This window comes from Microplitis mediator, chromosome 6 (genome assembly GCF_029852145.1).
Source record: "Microplitis mediator isolate UGA2020A chromosome 6, iyMicMedi2.1, whole genome shotgun sequence".
In the NCBI taxonomy this organism is placed as follows: domain Eukaryota; kingdom Metazoa; phylum Arthropoda; class Insecta; order Hymenoptera; family Braconidae; genus Microplitis; species Microplitis mediator.
The window spans coordinates 294,378-318,095 of NC_079974.1; the positions used below are offsets into that span (position 1 = coordinate 294,378).

At 29.5% G+C, this 23,718-nt stretch overlaps 1 protein-coding gene across 3 annotated transcripts; it reads right to left on the reverse strand.

Annotated features, from left to right (window-relative positions):
* Positions 1-322: 322 nt before the first annotated feature.
* On the reverse strand, positions 323-8,527 carry LOC130669543 (alpha-(1,3)-fucosyltransferase C-like). 3 transcript variants are annotated; one of them, XM_057472501.1, is made up of 4 exons: positions 7,912-8,527; positions 5,133-5,427; positions 3,181-3,493; positions 323-837 (listed from the first exon to the last, which is right to left on the reverse strand). In XM_057472501.1, the coding sequence occupies exons 1-4, from the start codon at positions 7,952-7,954 to the stop codon at positions 355-357; spliced, it is 1,134 nt and encodes a 377-aa protein (XP_057328484.1). In that variant the 5' UTR covers positions 7,955-8,527; the 3' UTR covers positions 323-354. The 3 variants fall into 3 exon arrangements, with proteins under 3 accessions (XP_057328484.1, XP_057328483.1, XP_057328485.1); XM_057472500.1 differs by having other exon boundaries at positions 5,133-5,431; XM_057472502.1 differs by lacking the exon at positions 5,133-5,427 and having other exon boundaries at positions 7,912-8,047.
* Positions 8,528-23,718: the final 15,191 nt, after the last annotated feature.

The following is a 23,718-nucleotide window of genomic DNA, read 5'->3' on the forward strand; positions in this document are numbered from 1 at the left end:
TTCAGTATCATATAAAAAATATCAATTTCAAGAAAAAAATATTTTTGAATCCAAAAATTTTTTTTCTTTATTCTAATTTTTTCAGGTCAGATAAATTTTTTTTGATTCAAGTTAATTTTTTTTTCTGTGTTTTTCTTACTTATAAAATTTAATTAACAAAATTATTTTGAGGTAATTATTTATTGATTTATAAAAAATAATTTATTGTAGAAAATTTTATATAAATAATTAGTATATTAAAATATTCATTTTTTATATTAATGTCTTTTCAAAATTTGAGATTCTAAACAAGTCTGTTTTTAAATTTTAGACTTGATCAGTAATTATAAAAATTTCAAATTTTTTTTTTATTTTTCAAGCGACCGTTGCATTTATCAATTTCGTGTAAACACACTGGTCCCTAATATAATACTTTTTAAAATTTTCTAAACTCTTTCTTGGCAACGTTGGATCGTGAAGTTTTTCACAGAGATCACAAAGTGTTGATTCATTTGTATCCTCAATTGAATAATATTTTTTCCACCAAAAATATTTAGCATATTCCGTTGGATTATTTGACAATTTCGACAAAAATTTAGCCAATTGTCCAGTATCATTAAAATTTCTCACATCAATATAAGAATGTGGTGGAACAAATTGTGCATAATCAGCGCCACCGTAAACTACTGGAATAACGTATTTTTCCATTGGTAAAAATAATTTCTCAGTTATGTAATTTCTGCAAAGTGTATTTTCAAATGACAAGTAGAAATAATAATCGCGCTCAACAAGATTATAACAATCATGATTTATTGTTTTATTACAATGTTTGTCACCACATTTACCATAAACGTCAATCTGTAAATAGTTTTATAAATTAATAATAATTTACAAGATCATAAATAATAATTATTAAATAAATATAGTCGAGTGATTGTACTGTTGCATTGAATATAAAATCATTCTTTCTTATATTTTGTATTTTAGTCACTAAGATTTATAATAAAAATAATAAAATTTATCAATTACTGAAGCCCTGGTGGAAATTTTTCGGAATTTTCTCGGAAAAACTCAGTTCTAAAGTTCTAACGATTTTTCAGTTTTTCAGAAAAATGTCCGAAAAATTTCCACTAGGGAGAAATTTTTTATTTTCATGAATGAATAAATATTTATTTAAATAAATAGAAAATTTTAATAAAAATTCCATAAAGTTCTAAAGTATTCGGAAAATACGTGAAATACTTCTGAAAATTTGAAAAATGTTTAAGAAAATGCCAAAACTATCGGAAACACGAAAAATTCCGTTGAAGAATTTCCATAAATTTTTTAAATTGTCTGAAACTCGGAAGAATTTTCACGAATTTTAAAATTACTCATAGAAATTCTAGAACATTAAAAAAAATTATTCAAAATTTTTAAAGTACTCAGAACATCCCGATGAAAAAAGATTTTATACAATTGTATAAAATTATATAGAAAAAATGGCCCGATCCAATCGTATACAACTGTATAGAAATTGTATACAATTCTATACAAATTGTATACAAGTCTATATAATTATATACAATTTTATACAAATTATATACAATTCTATATAATTATATACAATTCTATGTATTTGCAATATATAGAATTGTATATAATTATATAGAATTGTATACAATTTCTATACAGTTGTATACGATTCGATCGGGCCATTTTTTCTATCCAATTATACACGGAAAAAAAATTCTAGTTAAATTTACAATGCTAACATCGTAATTTGTCCTATTAATTATTGTATTGGTGGACTAGACTTTTCACATCGTAATTTTTACGATGTAGGATTGGAATTTTTATTTAAGAAATAATACTTCAGACAAATAATACGAAGTCTTAAGCTCTTCAATATAAATTACGATGTAACATCGTAAAATTTGAAGAGAAATTTTAAATAAAAGATTAAAATAATAATCATTCGGCAGTTGGATTCGAACCCGAGTCCTTTCGTGTGCGAAGTGTCCGACGCCTTGGACCACTCGGCCACTGAAGGGCCTACACAATATGTTGTTTTTAAGATCCATATAAACGACTTGCGGAGGACCCAATTACTATTTAAAAAGTACGATGTAACATCGTACTTTTTATAGCTTCCATCGTATTATAACAGAGGCAGCACTGTAATATTTATTTTGTTAAAAAGTAAATAGAAATATTAAATGTACGAATAAATATAGTTTTTAAAGTGTAATTTTTATTTATTTTTTTTACGATGTTAAATCGTAATTTTTGCAGTAATTTTTAATCCTAAAATTCTTTGTTAAAATTACGATGTTAAATAGTAAAAAATATAACCCACATAATAAATTTTGAAATAAAACATTTAAAAATTGACATTAATAAAAGTCTAGTCCGAGATTACGATGTTAACATCGTAAATTTTGGTAGAATTTTTTTTCCGTGTATATAGTCTATATATAATTATATATAGTCCATATATAATTGATATATAATTCTATACAATTGTATAAAATTTTTTTTCATCGGGATTACAGAAAATTCTGAAATTGTTAGAATTATTGTATAATATTCAAAAACTGTCAGAAATGTTTCAGATAATTTCGTAAGTCCTGAAATTATTCACAAAAATAAAAAAGTAACAATCACTGTACGTACCCTGGCAGATCATAATTACCGTAATTTACCGCATTTCGACGTAATTTACCATAAAATACAGAAGTTCAGTGGTAAACTTGCCGCAATTTACGGTATTTTACGGCATTGTTTTGCAGTAATTTACCGCCACATGGACAATTTACGGCAGTTTACCGGTAGTTGCGGTAAAAGTACGGAAATTTACCGTAATCCACGGCATTTTGACCGTAAGCACCGTATGTTTTTATTTGTACAGTTCAATACTTCACTTGATGGTCAAATACCGCGGACTTATTGAAATTTTACGGTAAATTACTGCACTCTTGTTACAAATCCACAGTAAAAATACCGCAATTCTGCTGTAAAATTCCCGTAATATTGCCGTAAAATACCGTACGCTTACCGCGAAATATAATATTGTACCGTAAAAATATGTTATTTTACTGTAAAATACTGTATTGCTTTCAAATACGGTAAATTACGATTATTACCATAATTTACCGTAATTTGGATCTGCTAGGGTAGATAATATTATCGTTAACAATTAATTAAAAATTTAGAAAATACCTCAAAGTATTGCTGAAGATTGTTTACTAATATTTCTCGTTGAGAATTAGTTTCGCAGTGTGAAACAAACCAAGCAGCCATTTTTTTTTTCCCTTTAATAATCAACATCTCATCTTCAGTCGGAATGTATTTATTATCATAAGGTGATCTCCATTTAACAATTCCATCTGGATCACGTGGCGGTGCAATAATTTTATTACTCTTAATATCTCTAATCTGGCCATAAGGCCTACGTATATCTGAATCCAATCGATAAGACATTGTCCAGTTATAAAAATTTGGATTTAAAACAAATTCGTGGTCATTTAATGGTCTAGAAGTATTTAAATAAAATTGTTGTTATAAAAATATGTATTAATCTTCACAACCTTAGCGGATTCAATTTACGGCAAATTTACTGTAATGTGTGGTATGTTTGCCATAATTTGCAGGTTTGTCTATTTTACGGCAACTGTGCCTAGATTATGGTAAATTTAGCGTACTCTGGGGTACTCTAACAAAAAAATCCATGTGATATGATTCTAAGTTTCTATATAGACTTCTCACCATAGGAATCCAAGTCTCGATAGATTCCCACATGAATTTCGTAGATGGGGATCCAAGTGTCCATACACAGAAAGAAAATTATGGGAAGTTTTCCTATGCATTATGCGAATGGTTCCCATAATGGTATGGGAATAGTTCCTATACTACTATAGGAATGGTTCCCATATACATGTATTATGGGAACTATCCCCATAATAGTATGAGAATAGTTCCCATACTATTATGGGAATGGTTCCCATAATGATATGGAAATGATTCCCATACCATTATGGGAATGGTTCCCATAATATTATGGAAACTATTCCCATATCATTATGGAAACCATTCCCATGATGGTATGGGAATCATTCCCATGATGGTATGGGAATCATTCCCATACTATTATGGGAATGGTTCCCATATTGGTATAGGAACTATTCCTATAATATTATGGGAACTATTCCCATAATGTTATGCGAACCATCCCTATTATATCATAAAATTTTTTCTTTGCCCAATAGTGTAGAAATTTCCTAAAATTTGAATTTTCTTGAATGTTTTGTGCTGACAAAAAATTCTTGTTAGAAATTTTAATGTTTTTTTGCCAAATACGATTTTTTTTTTCAATGTTTGAATTTTTGTTTTTATGTTTAATAATATTTCTGTGTATTGTAGAAGTGATTACCACACTTCTTTAAATTAATTTTTTCATGATAATATGGGAACCATTCCCATAATATTATAGGAATAGTTCCTATAATAGTATGGGAACTATTCCCATAATATTATGGGAATGATTCCCATAATGGTATAGGAACCATTCCAATTGGATTATGGGAATCATTCCCATAATATTATGGGAATAGTTCCCATACTATTATAGGAACCATTCCCATAAATTATAGGAATGATTCCCATAATATTATAGAAAGTTTTCCTATAAATCATAGGAACCATTCCTATAATTATAGGAACCATTCCTATAGTGTTATGGGTATCATTCCCATAATTATAGGAACTATTCCTATAATTATGGGAAACATTCCTATAATTATAGGAACCGCTCCCATAATTATAGGAACCGCTCCCATAATTTATGGTCGTAATTCCTATGATGGTATAGGAAAAAATTTCACAAAATTATGGGAACCGCTGCCATAATTTTCTTTCCGTGTACGTTTCTACATGGATCCCTATACAAATCCGTACTTTCTCATCTAAACGATAATTTCTTATAGGAATTTTTATGGATTCCCAAACGATCCTACATGGATATTTTTTGACAGGGCAGACATTTACCGTAAACACCGCATTTTAATGGACTCACTTTAGTCTTATGGCAACATTGTATAAACCGGTAATTTGTGGTAATTTACCATAAATTGAATCCGCCAGGGAAATTATAATAAAAAATATATAATAAATGCCTCGAAACTGGTGATTCCCATGAAAAATAAATATAACGTTGATGAGTAGATCTATAAGTCGGTAAATCATTTAGCTGCATTTCAATTCCATGAAATAATATGGCATCATAATCCGTTATAAAATTAAATAACTTTCTATCAGGTGTAGCATAACAATGAGGTACAGGGCAATTTTTAAAAATATCTCCGACACCAAACATAAAGTCTGTATGCTTTTCCGCATACATTTTATTCCAAAAAAGAATTGTTTTGACTTGTTTATAGTGACCCGGTGAATGATTCCATCGTCTTTTAACTGCCTGGTTGAATTCATTTTTTATTATTTATTCAAATAGTTATAAAATTAAAATCATAATAAATTAATTGATTGCATTGAGGGTGATTGGCCCAGTTAACAAACACGACCAGGAACTGAACAATGTTTATTTTTACCTAAATTATTTAGATTTTAATCACCTTTACATAAAGAAATAACTTTATTGCTGCTTGACTGACAATTTTTAGAACTTTAGTTCTAATTTTGTTGCATATTTCTAGAACTAAAGTATTAAAAAATACGGCCTTCTAAGGCTTCACTGATCATCAAGATTCATTAAATACAAATAACATTTACTTCGAAATTCATCTGAAGTTACTGATGTCGTAACTTCGAGTGGAAGCGAGTTCCAAAAATTGTAACCCGTAATCAAAAATGACTTGTGGTAAGTTGCTGTGCGTTGGATTCCTACGTTAATTTTTTCATAAGGAATTTATTCACGTGTTAAAATTCCTGCGCGTCGTGAATCCGGATTGAAATGAAATCCCGATTCATTCCCATTTTTTTATGATTCTGAAAGTAGCCGACATCTGAAAATTTTAGTGTTTTTAATTACCAAGTTAATTGTCATTAAAAAAATTTTCGAAATGAAATTTTCGAAAATGCTTCCCATGGAATTTTTCAGAAATTTTCGTCTGTCAGTATTTACTTTATTTATTGAAAATAAATAAATTTTTTCAATGATTGCTACTTTCAGCATCATGTTTTTTTTTTCAACGTAACTAAAAAAATTTCAAAATATAAGGTAGTAAATTTTATAGATTATAATTTCATAATTATTGATTGAACCTAGACTCCGGAGAGCTCTGGTGTAAATTTTTCGGATTTTGCTCTAAAAAACTCAGTTCTAAAGTTCTAAAGACTTTTTCAGAGTTTTTCAGAGAAGAGTCCAAAAAATTACCACCAGGGAGGCTATGATAGACAAGACCTACTAGTGCTTCCTAATTGTCACAGTGTTAAATATGATAAGTCGTTCATTGTTAGTGCAATAAGGACGTGGAACAAACTTCCAAGAGACAGTGCAAATCAATGTATTTTTAAGGAATTTCTTATGTCGTGCTTTAACTATTATCTCTGATTAAAAAAGCGATTTAAAACGATTCGAAATAAAAAATTTTAAATACTTTTTAATGCTTTTGAATACCTTGAATACTTCTGAATCCCTCTTTTTATGGGCATTTAACATTGCAAATCGTTTTAAATCGCTTTTTTAAATCAGGGATCTGTCGAATTTAAAAGATTGATTTTTGATAAATGATAATATTGTTAAATGAATGATATTATTGTGATGATGATAGTGTATCATTATTGTAAACTTAGCTTACATTTGTATTTTTATTTTTATATATTTATCCTACACGGAAAGAAAATTATGAGAAGTTTTGCTATGCATTATGGGAATGGTTCCCATATTGGTATGGGAATAGTACCTATACTACTATAGGGATGGTTCCCATATATTATGGGAACCATCCCCATAATAGTATGAGAATAGTTCCCATACCATGATGGGAATGGTTACCATAATGATATGGGAATGGTTCCCATATTGGTATAGGAACTATTCCTATAATATTATGGGAACGATTCCCATAATGTTATGGGAACCATCCCTATAATATCATAAAATTTTTTTTTTGCACAATAGTGTAGAAATTTCCCAAAATTTGAATTTTCTTGAATGTTTTGTGCTGACAAAAAATTCTTGTTAAAAATTTTAATGTTTTTTTGCCAAATACGATTTTTTTTTTCTATGTTTGAATTTTTGTTTTTATGTTTAATAATATTCCTGTGTATTGTAGAAGTGATTACCATACTTCTTTAAATTAATTTTTTCATGATAATATGGGAACCATTCCCATAATATTATAGGAATGGTTCCTTTAATAGTATGGGAACTATTCCCATAATATTATGGGAATGATTCCCATAACGGTATACGAACCATTCCAATTGCATTATGGGAATCATTCTCATAATATTATGGGAACAGTTCCCATACTATTATAGGAACCATTCCCATAATATTATAGGAATGGTTCCTATAATTTATGGGAATGGTTCCTATAAATTATAGGAACCATTCCCATAAATTATAGGAATGATTCCCATAATATTAGAGAAAGTATTTCTATAAATTATAGGAACCATTCCTATAATTATAGGAACCATTCCTATAATTATAGGAACCATTCCTATAGTGTTATGGGTATCATTCCCATAATTATAGGAACTATTCCTATAATTATGGGAAACATTCCTACAATTATAGGAACCGCTCACATAATTTATGGTCGTAATTCCTATGATGGTATAGGAAAAAATTTCACAAAATTATGGGAACCGCTGCCATAATTTTCTTTCCGTGTATATACTTTTCGATTATTAAATAATTGTATCCGTGATGATCGCAAGGAGCCTAGACTCCATGGCCAAAAAACAATAAATAAATAATTAAATTACCTGATATGAAGTCTTCGAGTCTTGATATAATACCGGGATCCATGTGTACACAACAATTAAAATAAGCGTAATAAATATGAGAAAATCAAGATACCACCACAATTTTCGCATTTTTTTTTGTTTGTATATAATTTTAAAATAAATAATAATTATGTCAACTACATCTAATAGAAAATACTAGTATCAGGTACATGAGTATATAAATTGATCGTTGTATTGATTGAAACTAAATTTCATAAAACATTAATCAGCAGTACCACTACGCAATATAATAAAGCTCAATAAAAAAGTTAACTGCATTCTCGTGATATTGTACGAGTATCATTTTAAAATTACTTATTTTAATGTACTGATAGCACACGTACGGAATACATTCCAATATTTTTTGTTGTTGTTATCTCTTTCAAACAATGCCAAAGTTATAAAGTATAACAATATAAAAATACATTTATCAGTTTAAAATTTTAACTTTTGATTTAAAAAAAATATTATTTGTATACTTGGACATTTTATTGAAAACTAAATAATTTAAGAAATAACGAATAAATGAAATAAAATAAATTACAGTGGAACGAAGTTGTTACCACTCAGCTGTCATTGACACTAAGAGAGAAAACCGTTAACTAGATGGGACACTAATGCCTTTCAATGTTCATCTCCTCTGTACCATGGAGAATACTCTCTATTCTCGATCCATGCTCTGTACTAAGAGTTTAGAACATCTACTTTGTTTGCGTTTAGTAAATTAGAAGTCTACTTGCCCGGGAAAAAATATTTTTATAAAATTTCAAAAAATTGTAGAAAATTCTGTAAGATTTTATATGATTTTACGACATAAAATTGAAATAATTCTATACAACTTTAAAAAGTTGTAAAAAATTTTATGAAAATTTATTTTTTTTCATATAATTTTATGAAATTTAAACCCAGTTCTAAGTTAAGAGTTTTATAAAATTTCATAAAATTCCAAACAGTTTTTTGAAATTTTATAAAATTTTATGAAATTGTATAAGTCTTTTCATCATGTCATATAAAAGTGTATAAAATTTCATAAAACTCTACTTCCCGATTAAATAACTGAATTCGATCGAATTAAACAGAATTAAATTTTTAATTCTATTAAATTCAGATAAATTCTGCACTGATAGAAAATTTATATTGACTCAAGAAATATTTTCTTGAGCCAAGAATTTATTTCTGAAGAAAAACAATTGTCTTGCTTCAAGAAATTCTTGTCTTGATTTAGATTTTCTTGGCTCTATAGATTTTGTATCTTCGATGGATAACTCTCGTGTCTTGACCCGAAACTATATTATCTTCAATCGAAACTATCGAATTCTTCAAGCAAGACCACTTGTCTTCAACTAAAAATGTCGTATTATTATTTTAAGAACTTTAAATTTTTGGTTCAAGTAATAATTCCTTGATGGATGATGTTTTTAAAGTAATGAAAAAAAAAATTTTTTTAAAATAAATTTCTACTTTAACATATCTGAAGTAAATGAATGTAGTCCTAAAAAATCACTTTAAAACTTTTTATTTTTAAAATAAAAAAAAAAGTTTTTTTTCAAGCTGAGTAAATTGATATCTTGATTTAAAAACCGCGCCATTCTCGAAACGAGTCGGTAATGTCATAAACCTAGATTTTGCCTATCTTAATCCAAGAGCAAGAAATTCTTGAACGAAATATGTCAGAATTTTGTTTCAAAACAACAAAGGCTTCATCGAAAAATAAAATTCTCGAACGAAGAATTTTTTTTCTCTATCCGAGAATTTCAACTTTTTGGTTCAAGGACTTATTTCTTGAATTAAAACAATTAAAAATTTTGAAACAAGAACCCCATTTTGAAGAAAAAATTTTTCTTGAATCAAGATAGTTTTTCTATCAGTGTGTTAATTCGGTACCTAACTTAAAAATGAATTCTGTCTAATTCGGCAGGAAAACCAGAATTTGTCCAAATTAAAACGAATTTAAAAATTCTATTCAGTTTAATTCTGATTAATTCTCTAATTTCTGGTTCAGAATCCGAATTAAACTGAATTAAAACGAATTTGAAATTGTTAAACCGGTTTTATTCTGTTTAATTCGAATTCAAATTTTCAATTCAGTTGAATTCTGTTTTGCAGAATTCGACAGAATATAACAGAATTAAAATTTTTAATTCGGTCGAATTCAGTTGTTTAATCAGGGCTACACTAAATTTAGAGTCCATCTAATTTCATAGTTTTATAAAATTATATAAATTTATCCAGACCATTATGGGTATGAAGTTTTAATAAGGATAGTTTATAAAAAGATTCCTTCGCGGATAGACGATAACTATAATGTTGAATTTTGAAATTACGTTGACCTATTAAAATTATATAAAATTGTTTACAAATTATTTTTTTTATTGTTTATGTAAACAAGTAACTGTTGGCTACAAATTGGCTTTAAATTTCTCATAAAGTTGACGACAATCTGTAGTCGCAATATAAAGACAATTTAACAAAGAAGTTTCCGTCAAGTTGTTGGCAACTTTAGTTTTTAGTCGCTTACCCTGATAGCCAGAGTTTCTGATCAGAAAGTTGGTGTACATAAGTTGCGAACAACTTGACGACAATTTTCAATGGCGAATACTCATCTATACTCAAAATTTCTTTACTCAAGCACAAAGACGACATCTACACTCAGTGACAACTATATTCAATGACAACTGTACTCCACTAAATTTTTGTAAACATCTCATCTATATTATGTTTACTCGAAGTCCTCTACATTCAAAGACATCTTTACTCAATATCCACAGATAAAAAAGATTGTCAATAATGAAGTGATTCATAGATAAGACTATTCGGAAAGTCGATAACGAAGAAAATTAAAAAAGTATTTAAATATTAAATTAAGAAAAATTAATTTTTAAAATAAAAATGGAATGTTTTTATCATTTTTACTTTGAAAACGATTTAAAAAAAATTTTACAAGAGCGTTTTTGTTAAGCTTTTGATTTAATTCTAATTAATTAGTTATTTATAATTTCGAATGATGTATTGGTCTGAAATAAATAAAAAAAAAAATTATTAAAAGAAAAAACTATTTCATCAATACATGTAACCTGGAACCATTTGGTCTGGGCAATACTTGCTCATGTAACCTGGAACCATTTATGAGACTTCCCGAGTCAAAATTAAAACACTAATTCGAGCCTCAAAAACCTCATTTCTTTTGATGTTGTACCTACCGCTGAATGTGAAATACTATTTTGACCCTCACTATACTCAAAATAGGGTATGGAGGCCGAAATTCGTGTTTTAGCATAATATTTTCAACCTCCAAAACCTAAGATCGCTTAAAACCCTATTTTTCGGTACTTCAGCCTACTAAGAGTATAAGTAGATTAATTTTACGATTTCATGGAACATAGAATTTCGTCAATCTACAATTGTTGATCAACAATGTAAGGAAAAACATATAAAAAATATGTTTTTTACATAAACTTTTTATATTTCTTTTTCTATGTTGTTGATTAACAGAAAAACATATTTTTATATAATTTTTTGATATTTTGATAATTATATTTTTTATAAATTTAAAATATATTACGAATATATTTTTTTATCTCACCATCCCGGGAAAAAAAGATTTTATATGATCTTATATAAACATATATGTTCATATACAATTTATATATGATCATATAAGAAATATATAAAAATTATATATGATTACATAAAAGCTTATATGATCTTATAAAGTTCTTATAAGAATTAATATACTCTCGTGAGGACTTTATAAAAGTTGATATGACTTTATATAAAGTTATATATAACTTTATAAAAGTACTAGATAAAGTTTTATATGCTTATATATAATTATATATGGTCATATAAAAGTTCATATGATCTTATGAAAATCTTATAAGAATTTATATAGTTTTATAAGGATTTTATAAAAATTGATGTGATTTTATATAAACCCGAGAAAAAGTTCTTATAGAATCCTATATAAACATATGTGTTTATATATGATTATATGAAAGCTTACATAATCTTATAAAATTCTTATAAAGATTCATATGATCTTATAAGAATTTTATAACAATTGATGTGATTTTATATAAAGTTATATATAACTTTATAACAATACCAGGTAAAGTTTCATATGCTTATATATAATCATATATGATCATATAAAAGCTCATAACGATCTTATAAAATTCTTATAAGAATTTATATAATTTTATAAGGATTTTATAATAGTTGATATGATTTTTTATAAAGTTATATATGAGTTTATAACATTACCAGATAAAATGTTATACATTATATGCAGTCATATATGATTATATAAGAACTCATATGATTTTATAAAATTCTTCTACGAATTCAGATAATTAATGAAAATTGATGTAATTTTATATGAATTTATAAATAAATTTGTATAAGTACAAAAGAGTTTAATACGGTTATATAAAATCATATATGATTATATAAAAGTTTATATAGTTTTATGATTCTTATATATAAATTTCTATGGTCTTATAAGCAGGTTATTTTAAAGAAATTTATAATTTTATATAAAACACTAATGTGATAAAATTTGATCATATTTGGTGCATTATTGATGTAGGATGTATCAATTTGATCATTCGATTTAAGTAATGCTATAGATTGTCAAATACTTATAAGGGTAAAGCAGACTAGAGAACCAGACGGCAATCAAGAGATCATCAAAGTTGAGCAGCATTGAGGCAGAACATTAATTGGATGGGTGACCCCTTGGCAAAATAGCAGTTAACCGATAGATGTTTTTTTTTTTTTTTTTTTTTTGTTCATGCATGATTATATATAATTATATATCATCAAATCCTGCCAATTTTGAGATCTAATCATATAAAATTTATTGTATATATGATGAGGTAAAATTATTTATTACCGGGTATATCTAACTTTATATGATTATATAAGATTTTATATGATTATATAAGATTTTATAAAGTCATATAAGTTTTTATAGGACCAATTTCATTATAAAACTTTATATGATTTTATATGAGTCACTTTTATATGATTTATATATGATCATATAAGAACTTTTTTTCCCGGGATACCTATATTTTTGTTATATTTACAAATATATTTTTATACATGTATTTTTTATATATTCTAAGATATATTTTTAATACATTTTTGAATATAAAAAATATATTTTTTCTATAAATTTTTTTCATGGTGGTACATGGCCATATATAGAGCCTACATATTTTTTAAATAATTTTATACATAACTATATAACCAAAATTACACATATCACAATTACTTACACGCAGGATTATATAGCACACGAGAAAAAAATAAGAAATTTTTTTGTTATTACTAATAATAGATTTTCAATTATATTTTGCTGTTTCAAAAGTGAGTTATTCTTACAATCTCATATAGCACAAGTAAACTTAGCAGTCACTGTTGGTAGCGTAGCCTAGTCGTTAAAGCGTCGGTCTTTCGTTCGTTAGGTCCCGGGTTCGAATCCCACTGAATCGTGTGCGTTCGGTTAATATTTATAGCGTTTTTTCCCTAAATTAAAAATTTCTACTCGGGTAGAAATTAATATGATCGAAAATCTGATGCATCATCAAAAAAAAAAAAAAAAAAAAAAAAATACATAAATGGCTCAATTTTCGCGTCTTCTCTTTCTAAAGTAATTTGATAATTTTAGTTATATTTTGTTCAAATTTCTGAAAATTATAATTAATAAATAAAAAAATAATTTTAAAATTTTAAATTTTTCCCGCTCCCGGCAGCCATTTTGATTTCCATTCCTTCTCCTTTCCCTTCTTTCCCCGCACCTGATTCAAATTGTAGGCTTTGGAGGGTCATTTTAAGGTTCTGTAATACTAATTTCAGCCTAAACTTGGTAAAAGCGGACAATAATACCAAGTTTAGGCTGAAATTAAGGTTTCGTTGTACAGCTTGGGCTTATCTAAAAAACTAATTTCAGCCTCCTAACCCTCGAGTAGAATTTGGAGGCTGAATCTAGTTTTTTAATTTTGACTCGGGTTATAAGTCTCAGGTTATAAATTAATTTGGTTTAGTATTGATTTTTAATTTCAACAATTTTTAAATTTTTTTTTTATGTATTAAATGGATAAGATGTATTAAGGATGTATAAGAAAATACTTTAGAAATCAGTTTAGAATAATAGTTTTAAAAAAGAGATTCAAAACTAACATAGTTAGTAATAATTTTTATAATGTTACCAATTTTATAGAGACTTCGCTATTGTATTCCAAAGAACTAAGATTTCAACAATAATGGTGAAGTTGTAGGTCTACCCCATTTAAAATTGACTGAAAAATACACCTGTGTGAGTCACCCCGTGAGAATCGCTTACTTTATAGCATAAATATTATTTTAAACTCGACAACACATAAAACTTGAATTTCCATAATGACTACGCTCTTTTATTCCAAAGTACTAACATTTCAAAAATAATGGTAAAGTCGCAGGTCTCCCCCATTTAAAATTGACTAAGAAATACATTTCTGTGAGTCACCCCGTAAGAATCGCCTACTTTATGGCATGAATATTATTTTAAACTCGACAACACATGAATTTTGAATTTCCATAGTGACTTCGCCATTTTATTTCGAAGTACAAAGATTTCAAAAATGATAATGAAGTTGTAGGTCTCCCCCATTTAAAATTGACTAAGAAATACATTTCTGTGAGTCACCCCGTGACAATCGCTTACTTTATGGCATAAATATTATTTTAAACTCGACAACACATAAATTTTGAATTTCCATAGTGACTTCGCCATTTTATTTCGAAGTACTAAGATTTCAAAAATGATAATGAAGTTGTAGGTCTCCCCATTTAAAATTGACTGAAAAATACACCTGTGTAAGTCACCCCGTGAGAATCGCCTACTTGATGGCATGAATATTATTTTAAACTCGACAACACATAAATTTTGAATTTCCATAGTGACTTCGCCATTTTATTTCGAAGTACTAAGATTTCAAAAATGATAATGAAATTGTAGGTCTCCCCATTTAAAATTGACTGAAAAATACACCTGTGTAAGTCACCCCGTGAGAATCGCTTACTTTATGGCATAAATATTATTTTAAACTCGACAACACATAAATTTTGAATTTCCATAGTGACTTCGCCATTTTATTTCGAAGTACTAAGATTTCAAAAATGATAATGAAGTTGTAGGTCTCCCCCATTTAAAATTGACTTAAAAATACGCCTGTGTGAGTCACCCCGTGAGAATCGCTTACTTTATGGCATAAATATTATTTTAAACTCGACAACACATAAATTTTGAATTTCCATAGTGACTTCGCCATTTTATTTCGAAGTACTAAGATTTCAAAAATGATAATGAAGTTGTAGGTCTCCCCCATTTGAAATTGACTTAAAAATACACCTGTGTGAGTCACCCCGTGAGAATCGCTTACTTTATGGCATAAATATTATTTTAAACTCGACAACACATAAATTTTGAATTTCCATAGTGACTTCGCCATTTTATTTCGAAGTACTAAGATTTCAAAAATGATAATGAAGTTGTAGGTCTCCCCATTTAAAATTGACTAAGAAATACATTTCTGTGAGTCACCCCGTAAGAATCGCCTACTTTATGGCATGAATATTATTTTAAACTCGACAACACATGAATTTTGAATTTCCATAGTGACTTCGCCATTTTATTTCGAAGTACAAAGATTTCAAAAATGATAATGAAGTTGTAGGTCTCCCCCATTTAAAATTGACTAAGAAATACATTTCTGTGAGTCACCCCGTGACAATCGCTTACTTTATGGCATAAATATTATTTTAAACTCGACAACACATAAATTTTGAATTTCCATAGTGACTTCGCCATTTTATTTCGAAGTACTAAGATTTCAAAAATGATAATGAAGTTGTAGGTCTCCCCATTTAAAATTGACTGAAAAATACACCTGTGTAAGTCACCCCGTGAGAATCGCCTACTTGATGGCATGAATATTATTTTAAACTCGACAACACATAAATTTTGAATTTCCATAGTGACTTCGCCATTTTATTTCGAAGTACTAAGATTTCAAAAATGATAATGAAGTTGTAGGTCTCCCCATTTAAAATTGACTAAGAAATACATTTCTGTGAGTCACCCCGTAAGAATCGCCTACTTTATGGCATGAATATTATTTTAAACTCGACAACACATGAATTTTGAATTTCCATAGTGACTTCGCCATTTTATTTCGAAGTACAAAGATTTCAAAAATGATAATGAAGTTGTAGGTCTCCCCCATTTAAAATTGACTAAGAAATACATTTCTGTGAGTCACCCCGTGACAATCGCTTACTTTATGGCATAAATATTATTTTAAACTCGACAACACATAAATTTTGAATTTCCATAGTGACTTCGCCATTTTATTTCGAAGTACTAAGATTTCAAAAATGATAATGAAGTTGTAGGTCTCCCCATTTAAAATTGACTGAAAAATACACCTGTGTAAGTCACCCCGTGAGAATCGCCTACTTGATGGCATGAATATTATTTTAAACTCGACAACACATAAATTTTGAATTTCCATAGTGACTTCGCCATTTTATTTCGAAGTACTAAGATTTCAAAAATGATAATGAAATTGTAGGTCTCCCCATTTAAAATTGACTGAAAAATACACCTGTGTAAGTCACCCCGTGAGAATCGCTTACTTTATGGCATAAATATTATTTTAAACTCGACAACACATAAATTTTGAATTTCCATAGTGACTTCGCCATTTTATTTCGAAGTACTAAGATTTCAAAAATGATAATGAAGTTGTAGGTCTCCCCCATTTAAAATTGACTTAAAAATACGCCTGTGTGAGTCACCCCGTGAGAATCGCTTACTTTATGGCATAAATATTATTTTAAACTCGACAACACATAAATTTTGAATTTCCATAGTGACTTCGCCATTTTATTTCGAAGTACTAAGATTTCAAAAATGATAATGAAGTTGTAGGTCTCCCCCATTTGAAATTGACTTAAAAATACACCTGTGTGAGTCACCCCGTGAGAATCGCTTACTTTATGGCATAAATATTATTTTAAACTCGACAACACATAAATTTTGAATTTCCATAGTGACTTCGCCATTTTATTTCGAAGTACTAAGATTTCAAAAATGATAATGAAGTTGTAGGTCTCCCCATTTAAAATTGACTGAAAAATACACCTGTGTAAGTCACCCCGTGAGAATCGCCTACTTGATGGCATGAATATTATTTTAAACTCGACAACACATAAATTTTGAATTTCCATAGTGACTTCGCCATTTTATTTCGAAGTACTAAGATTTCAAAAATGATAATGAAGTTGTAGGTCTCCCCCATTTAAAATTGACTTAAAAATACGCCTGTGTGAGTCACCCCGTGAGAATCGCTTACTTTATGGCATAAATATTATTTTAAACTCGACAACACATAAATTTTGAATTTCCATAGTGACTTCGCCATTTTATTTCGAAGTACTAAGATTTCAAAAATGATAATGAAGTTGTAGGTCTCCCCCATTTAAAATTGACTTAAAAATACGCCTGTGTGAGTCACCCCGTGAGAATCGCTTACTTTATGGCATAAATATTATTTTAAACTCGACAACACATAAATTTTGAATTTCCATAGTGACTTCGCCATTTTATTTCGAAGTACTAAGATTTCAAAAATGATAATGAAGTTGTAGGTCTCCCCCATTTGAAATTGACTTAAAAATACACCTGTGTGAGTCACCCCGTGAGAATCGCTTACTTTATGGCATAAATATTATTTTAAACTCGACAACACATAAATTTTGAATTTCCATAGTGACTTCGCCATTTTATTTCGAAGTACTAAGATTTCAAAAATGATAATGAAGTTGTAGGTCTCCCCCATTTAAAATTGACTTAAAAATACGCCTGTGTGAGTCACCCCGTGAGAATCGCTTACTTTATGGCATAAATATTATTTTAAACTCGACAACACATAAATTTTGAATTTCCATAGTGACTTCGCCATTTTATTTCGAAGTACTAAGATTTCAAAAATGATAATGAAGTTGTAGGTCTCCCCCATTTAAAATTGACTAAGAAATACATTTCTGTGAGTCACCCCGTGACAATCGCTTACTTTATGGCATGAATATTATTTTAAACTCGACAACACATGAATTTTGAATTTCCATAGTGACTTCGCCATTTTATTTCGAAGTACTAAGATTTCAAAAATGATAATGAAGTTGTAGGTCTCCCCCATTTGAAATTGACTGAAAAATACACCTGTGTGAGTCACCCCGTGAGAATCGCTTACTTTATGGCATAAATATTATTTTAAACCCGACAACACATAAAACTTGAATTTCCATAACGACTACGCTCTTTTATTCCAAAGTACTAACATTTCAAAAATAATAGTAAAGTCGCAGGTCTCCCCCATTTAAAATTGACTAAGATATACATTTCTGTGAGTCACCCCGTAAGAATCGCCTACTTTATGGCATGAATATTATTTTAAACTCGACAACACATGAATTTTGAATTTCCATAGTGACTTCGCCATTTTATTTCGAAGTACTAAGATTTCAAAAATGATAATGAAGTTGTAGGTCTCCCCCATTTGAAATTGACTAAAAAATACACCTGAGTGAGTCACCCCGTAAGAATCGCCTACTTTATGGCATGAATATTATTTTAAACTCGACAACACATGAATTTTGAATTTCCATAGTGACTTCGCCATTTTATTTCGAAGTACTAAGATTTCAAAAATGATAATGAAGTTGTAGGTCTCCCCCATTTAAAATTGACTAAGAAATACATTTCTGTGAGTCACCCCGTGACAATCGCTTACTTTATGGCATAAATATTATTTTAAACTCGACAACACATAAATTTTGAATTTCCATAGTGACTTCGCCATTTTATTTCGAAGTACTAAGATTTCAAAAATGATAATGAAGTTGTAGGTCTCCCCCATTTAAAATTGACTAAGAAATACATTTCTGTGAGTCACCCCGTGACAATCGCTTACTTTATGGCATAAATATTATTTTAAACTCGACAACACATAAATTTTGAATTTCCATAGTGACTTCGCCATTTTATTTCGAAGGACTAAGATTTCAAAAATGATAATGAAGTTGTAGGTCTCCCCCATTTGAAATTGACTGAAAAATACACCTGTGTGAGTCACCCCGTGAGAATCGCTTACGTTATGGCATAAATATTATTTTAAACCCGACAACACATAAAACTTGAATTTCCATAACGACTACGCTCTTTTATTCCAAAGTACTAACATTTCAAAAATAATAGTAAAGTCGCAGGTCTCCCCCATTTAAAATTGACTAAGATATACATTTCTGTGAGTCACCCCGTAAGAATCGCCTACTTTATGGCATGAATATTATTTTAAACTCGACAACACATGAATTTTGAATTTCCATAGTGACTTCGCCATTTTATTTCGAAGTACTAAGATTTCAAAAATGATAATGAAGTTGTAGGTCTCCCCCATTTAAAATTGACTAAGAAATACATTTCTGTGAGTCACCCCGTGACAATCGCTTACTTTATGGCATGAATATTATTTTAAACTCGACAACACATAAATTTTGAATTTCCATAGTGACTTCGCAATTTTATTTCGAAGTACTAAGATTTCAAAAATGATAATGAAATTGTAGGTCTCCCCATTTAAAATTGACTGAAAAATACACCTGTGTAAGTCACCCCGTGAGAATCGCTTACTTTATGGCATAAATATTATTTTAAACTCGACAACACATAAATTTTGAATTTCCATAGTGACTTCGCCATTTTTTTTCGAAGGACTAAGATTTCAAAAATGATAATGAAGTTGTAGGTCTCCCCCATTTGAAATTGACTTAAAAATACGCCTGTGTGAGTCACCCCGTGAGAATCGCTTACTTTATGGCATAAATATTATTTTAAACTCGACAACACATAAATTTTGAATTTCCATAGTGACTTCGCCATTTTATTTCGAAGGACTAAGATTTCAAAAATGATAATGAAGTTGTAGGTCTCCCCCATTTAAAATTGACTTAAAAATACGCCTGTGTGAGTCACCCCGTGAGAATCGCTTACTTTATGGCATAAATATTATTTTAAACTCGACAACACATAAATTTTGAATTTCCATAGTGACTTCGCCATTTTATTTCGAAGGACTAAGATTTCAAAAATGATAATGAAGTTGTAGGTCTCCCCCATTTAAAATTGACTTAAAAATACGCCTGTGTGAGTCACCCCGTGAGAATCGCTTACTTTATGGCATAAATATTATTTTAAACTCGACAACACATAAAACTTGAATTTCCATAACGACTACGCTCTTTTATTCCAAAGTACTAACATTTCAAAAATAATAGTAAAGTCGCAGGTCTCCCCCATTTAAAATTGACTAAGATATACATTTCTGTGAGTCACCCCGTAAGAATCGCCTACTTTATGGCATGAATATTATTTTAAACTCGACAACACATGAATTTTGAATTTCCATAGTGACTTCGCCATTTTATTTCGAAGGACTAAGATTTCAAAAATGATAATGAAGTTGTAGGTCTCCCCATTTAAAGTTGACTGAAAAATACACCTGTGTAAGTCACCCCGTGAGAATCGCTTACTTTATGGCATGAATATTATTTTAAACTCGACAACACATAAATTTTGAATTTCCATAGTGACTTCGCCATTTTATTTCGAAGGACTAAGATTTCAAAAATGATAATGAAGTTGTAGGTCTCCCCATTTAAAGTTGACTGAAAAATACACCTGTGTAAGTCACCCCGTGAGAATCGCTTACTTTATGGCATGAATATTATTTTAAACTCGACAACACATAAATTTTGAATTTCCATAGTGACTTCGCCATTTTATTTCGAAGGACTAAGATTTCAAAAATGATAATGAAGTTGTAGGTCTCCCCATTTAAAGTTGACTGAAAAATACACCTGTGTAAGTCACCCCGTGAGAATCGCTTACTTTATGGCATGAAGATTATTTTAAACTCGACAACACATAAATTTTGAATTTCCATAGTGACTTCGCCATTTTATTTCGAAGGACTAAGATTTCAAAAATGATAATGAAGTTGTAGGTCTCCCCATTTAAAGTTGACTGAAAAATACACCTGTGTAAGTCACCCCGTGAGAATCGCTTACTTTATGGCATGAATATTATTTTAAACTCGACAACACATAAATTTTGAATTTCCATAGTGACTTCGCCATTTTATTTCGAAGGACTAAGATTTCAAAAATGATAATGAAGTTGTAGGTCTCCCCCATTTGAAATTGACTGAAAAATACACCTGTGTGAGTCACCCCGTGAGAATCGCTTACTTTATGGCATAAATATTATTTTAAACTCGACAACACATAAATTTTGAATTTCCATAGTGACTTCGCCATTTTATTTCGAAGGACTAAAATTTCAAAAATGATAATGAAGTTGTAGGTCTCCCCATTTAAAATTGACTGAAAAATACACCTGTGTAAGTCACCCCGTGAGAATCGCCTACTTTATGGCATGAATATTATTTTAAACTCGACAACACATAAATTTTGAATTTCCATAGTGACTTCGCCATTTTATTTCGAAGTACTAAGATTTCAAAAATGATAATGAAGTTGTAGGTCTCCCCATTTAAAATTGACTGAAAAATACACCTGTGTAAGTCACCCCGTGAGAATCGCCTACTTTATGGCATGAATATTTTTTTAAACTCGACAACACATAAATTTTGAATTTCCATAGTGACTTCGCCATTTTATTTCGAAGGACTAAGATTTCAAAAATGATAATGAAGTTGTAGGTCTCCCCATTTAAAATTGACTGAAAAATACACCTGTGTAAGTCACCCCGTGAGAATCGCCTACTTTATGGCATGAATATTATTTTAAACTCGACAACACATAAATTTTGAATTTCCATAGTGACTCCGCCATTTTATTTCGAAGGACTAAAATTTCAAAAATGATAATGAAGTTGTAGGTCTCCCCATTTAAAATTGACTGAAAAATACACCTGTGTAAGTCACCCCGTGAGAATCGCCTACTTTATGGCATGAATATTTTTTTAAACTCGACAACACATAAATTTTGAATTTCCATAGTGACTTCGCCATTTTATTTCGAAGGACTAAGATTTCAAAAATGATAATGAAGTTGTAGGTCTCCCCATTTAAAATTGACTGAAAAATACACCTGTGTAAGTCACCCCGTGAGAATCGCCTACTTTATGGCATGAATATTATTTTAAACTCGACAACACATAAATTTTGAATTTCCATAGTGACTTCGCCATTTTATTTCGAAGGACTAAGATTTCAAAAATGATAATGAAGTTGTAGGTCTCCCCATTTAAAATTGACTGAAAAATACACCTGTGTAAGTCACCCCGTGAGAATCGCTTACTTTATGGCATGAATATTATTTTAAACTCGACAACACATAAATTTTGAATTTCCATAGTGACTTCGCCATTTTATTTCGAAGGACTAAGATTTCAAAAATGATAATGAAGTTGTAGGTCTCCCCATTTAAAATTGACTGAAAAATACACCTGTGTAAGTCACCCCGTGAGAATCGCCTACTTTATGGCATGAATATTATTTTAAACTCGACAACACTTAAATTTTGAATTTCCATAGTGACTTCGCCATTTTATTTCGAAGTACTAAGATTTCAAAAATGATAATGAAGTTGTAGGTCTCCCCATTTAAAATTGACTGAAAAATACACCTGTGTAAGTCACCCCGTGAGAATCGCCTACTTTATGGCATGAATATTATTTTAAACTCGACAACACATAAATTTTGAATTTCCATAGTGACTTCGCCATTTTATTTCGAAGTACTAAGATTTCTAAAATGGTAATGAAGTTGTAGGTCTCCCCATTTAAAATTGACTGAAAAATACACCTGTGTGAGTCACCCCGTGAGAATCGCCTACTTTATGGCATGAATATTTTTTTAAACTCGACAACACATAAATTTTGAATTTCCATAGTGACTTCGCCATTTTATTTCGAAGGACTAAGATTTCAAAAATGATAATGAAGTTGTAGGTCTCCCCCATTTGAAATTGACTGAAAAATACACCTGTGTGAGTCACCCCGTGAGAATCGCTTACTTTATGGCATAAATATTATTTTAAACTCGACAACACATAAATTTTGAATTTCCATAGTGACTTCGCCATTTTATTTCGAAGGACTAAGATTTCAAAAATGATAATGAAGTTGTAGGTCTCCCCCATTTGAAATTGACTGAAAAATACACCTGTGTGAGTCACCCCGTGAGAATCGCTTACTTTATGGCATAAATATTATTTTAAACTCGACAACACATAAATTTTGAATTTCCATAGTGACTTCGCCATTTTATTTCGAAGGACTAAGATTTCAAAAATGATAATGAAGTTGTAGGTCTCCCCCATTTGAAATTGACTGAAAAATACACCTGTGTGAGTCACCCCGTGAGAATCGCTTACTTTATGGCATAAATATTATTTTAAACTCGACAACACATAAATTTTGAATTTCCATAGTGACTTCGCCATTTTATTTCGAAGTACTAAGATTTCAAAAATGATAATGAAGTTGTAGGTCTCCCCATTTAAAATTGACTGAAAAATACACCTGTGTGAGTCACCCCGTGAGAATCGCCTACTTTATGGCATGAATATTATTTTAAACTCGACAACACATAAATTTTGAATTTCCATAGTGACTTCGCCATTTTATTTCGAAGGACTAAGATTTCAAAAATG

What these genes read in the sequence shown, in the direction of transcription:
- LOC130669543 (XM_057472500.1), bottom strand. Translation starts at nt 8,022, where the DNA reads ATGCGAAAATTGTGGTGGTATCTTGATTTTCTCATATTTATTACGCTT. An exon ending in ACTCGAAGACTTCATATCAG is followed by an intron (nt 5,432 to 7,911) that starts GTAATTTAATTA and finishes GAATTCAACCAG; the next exon opens with GCAGTTAAAAGACGATGGAA. An exon ending in TGGGAATCACCAGTTTCGAG is followed by an intron (nt 3,494 to 5,132) that starts GCATTTATTATA and finishes AAATACTTCTAG; the next exon opens with ACCATTAAATGACCACGAAT.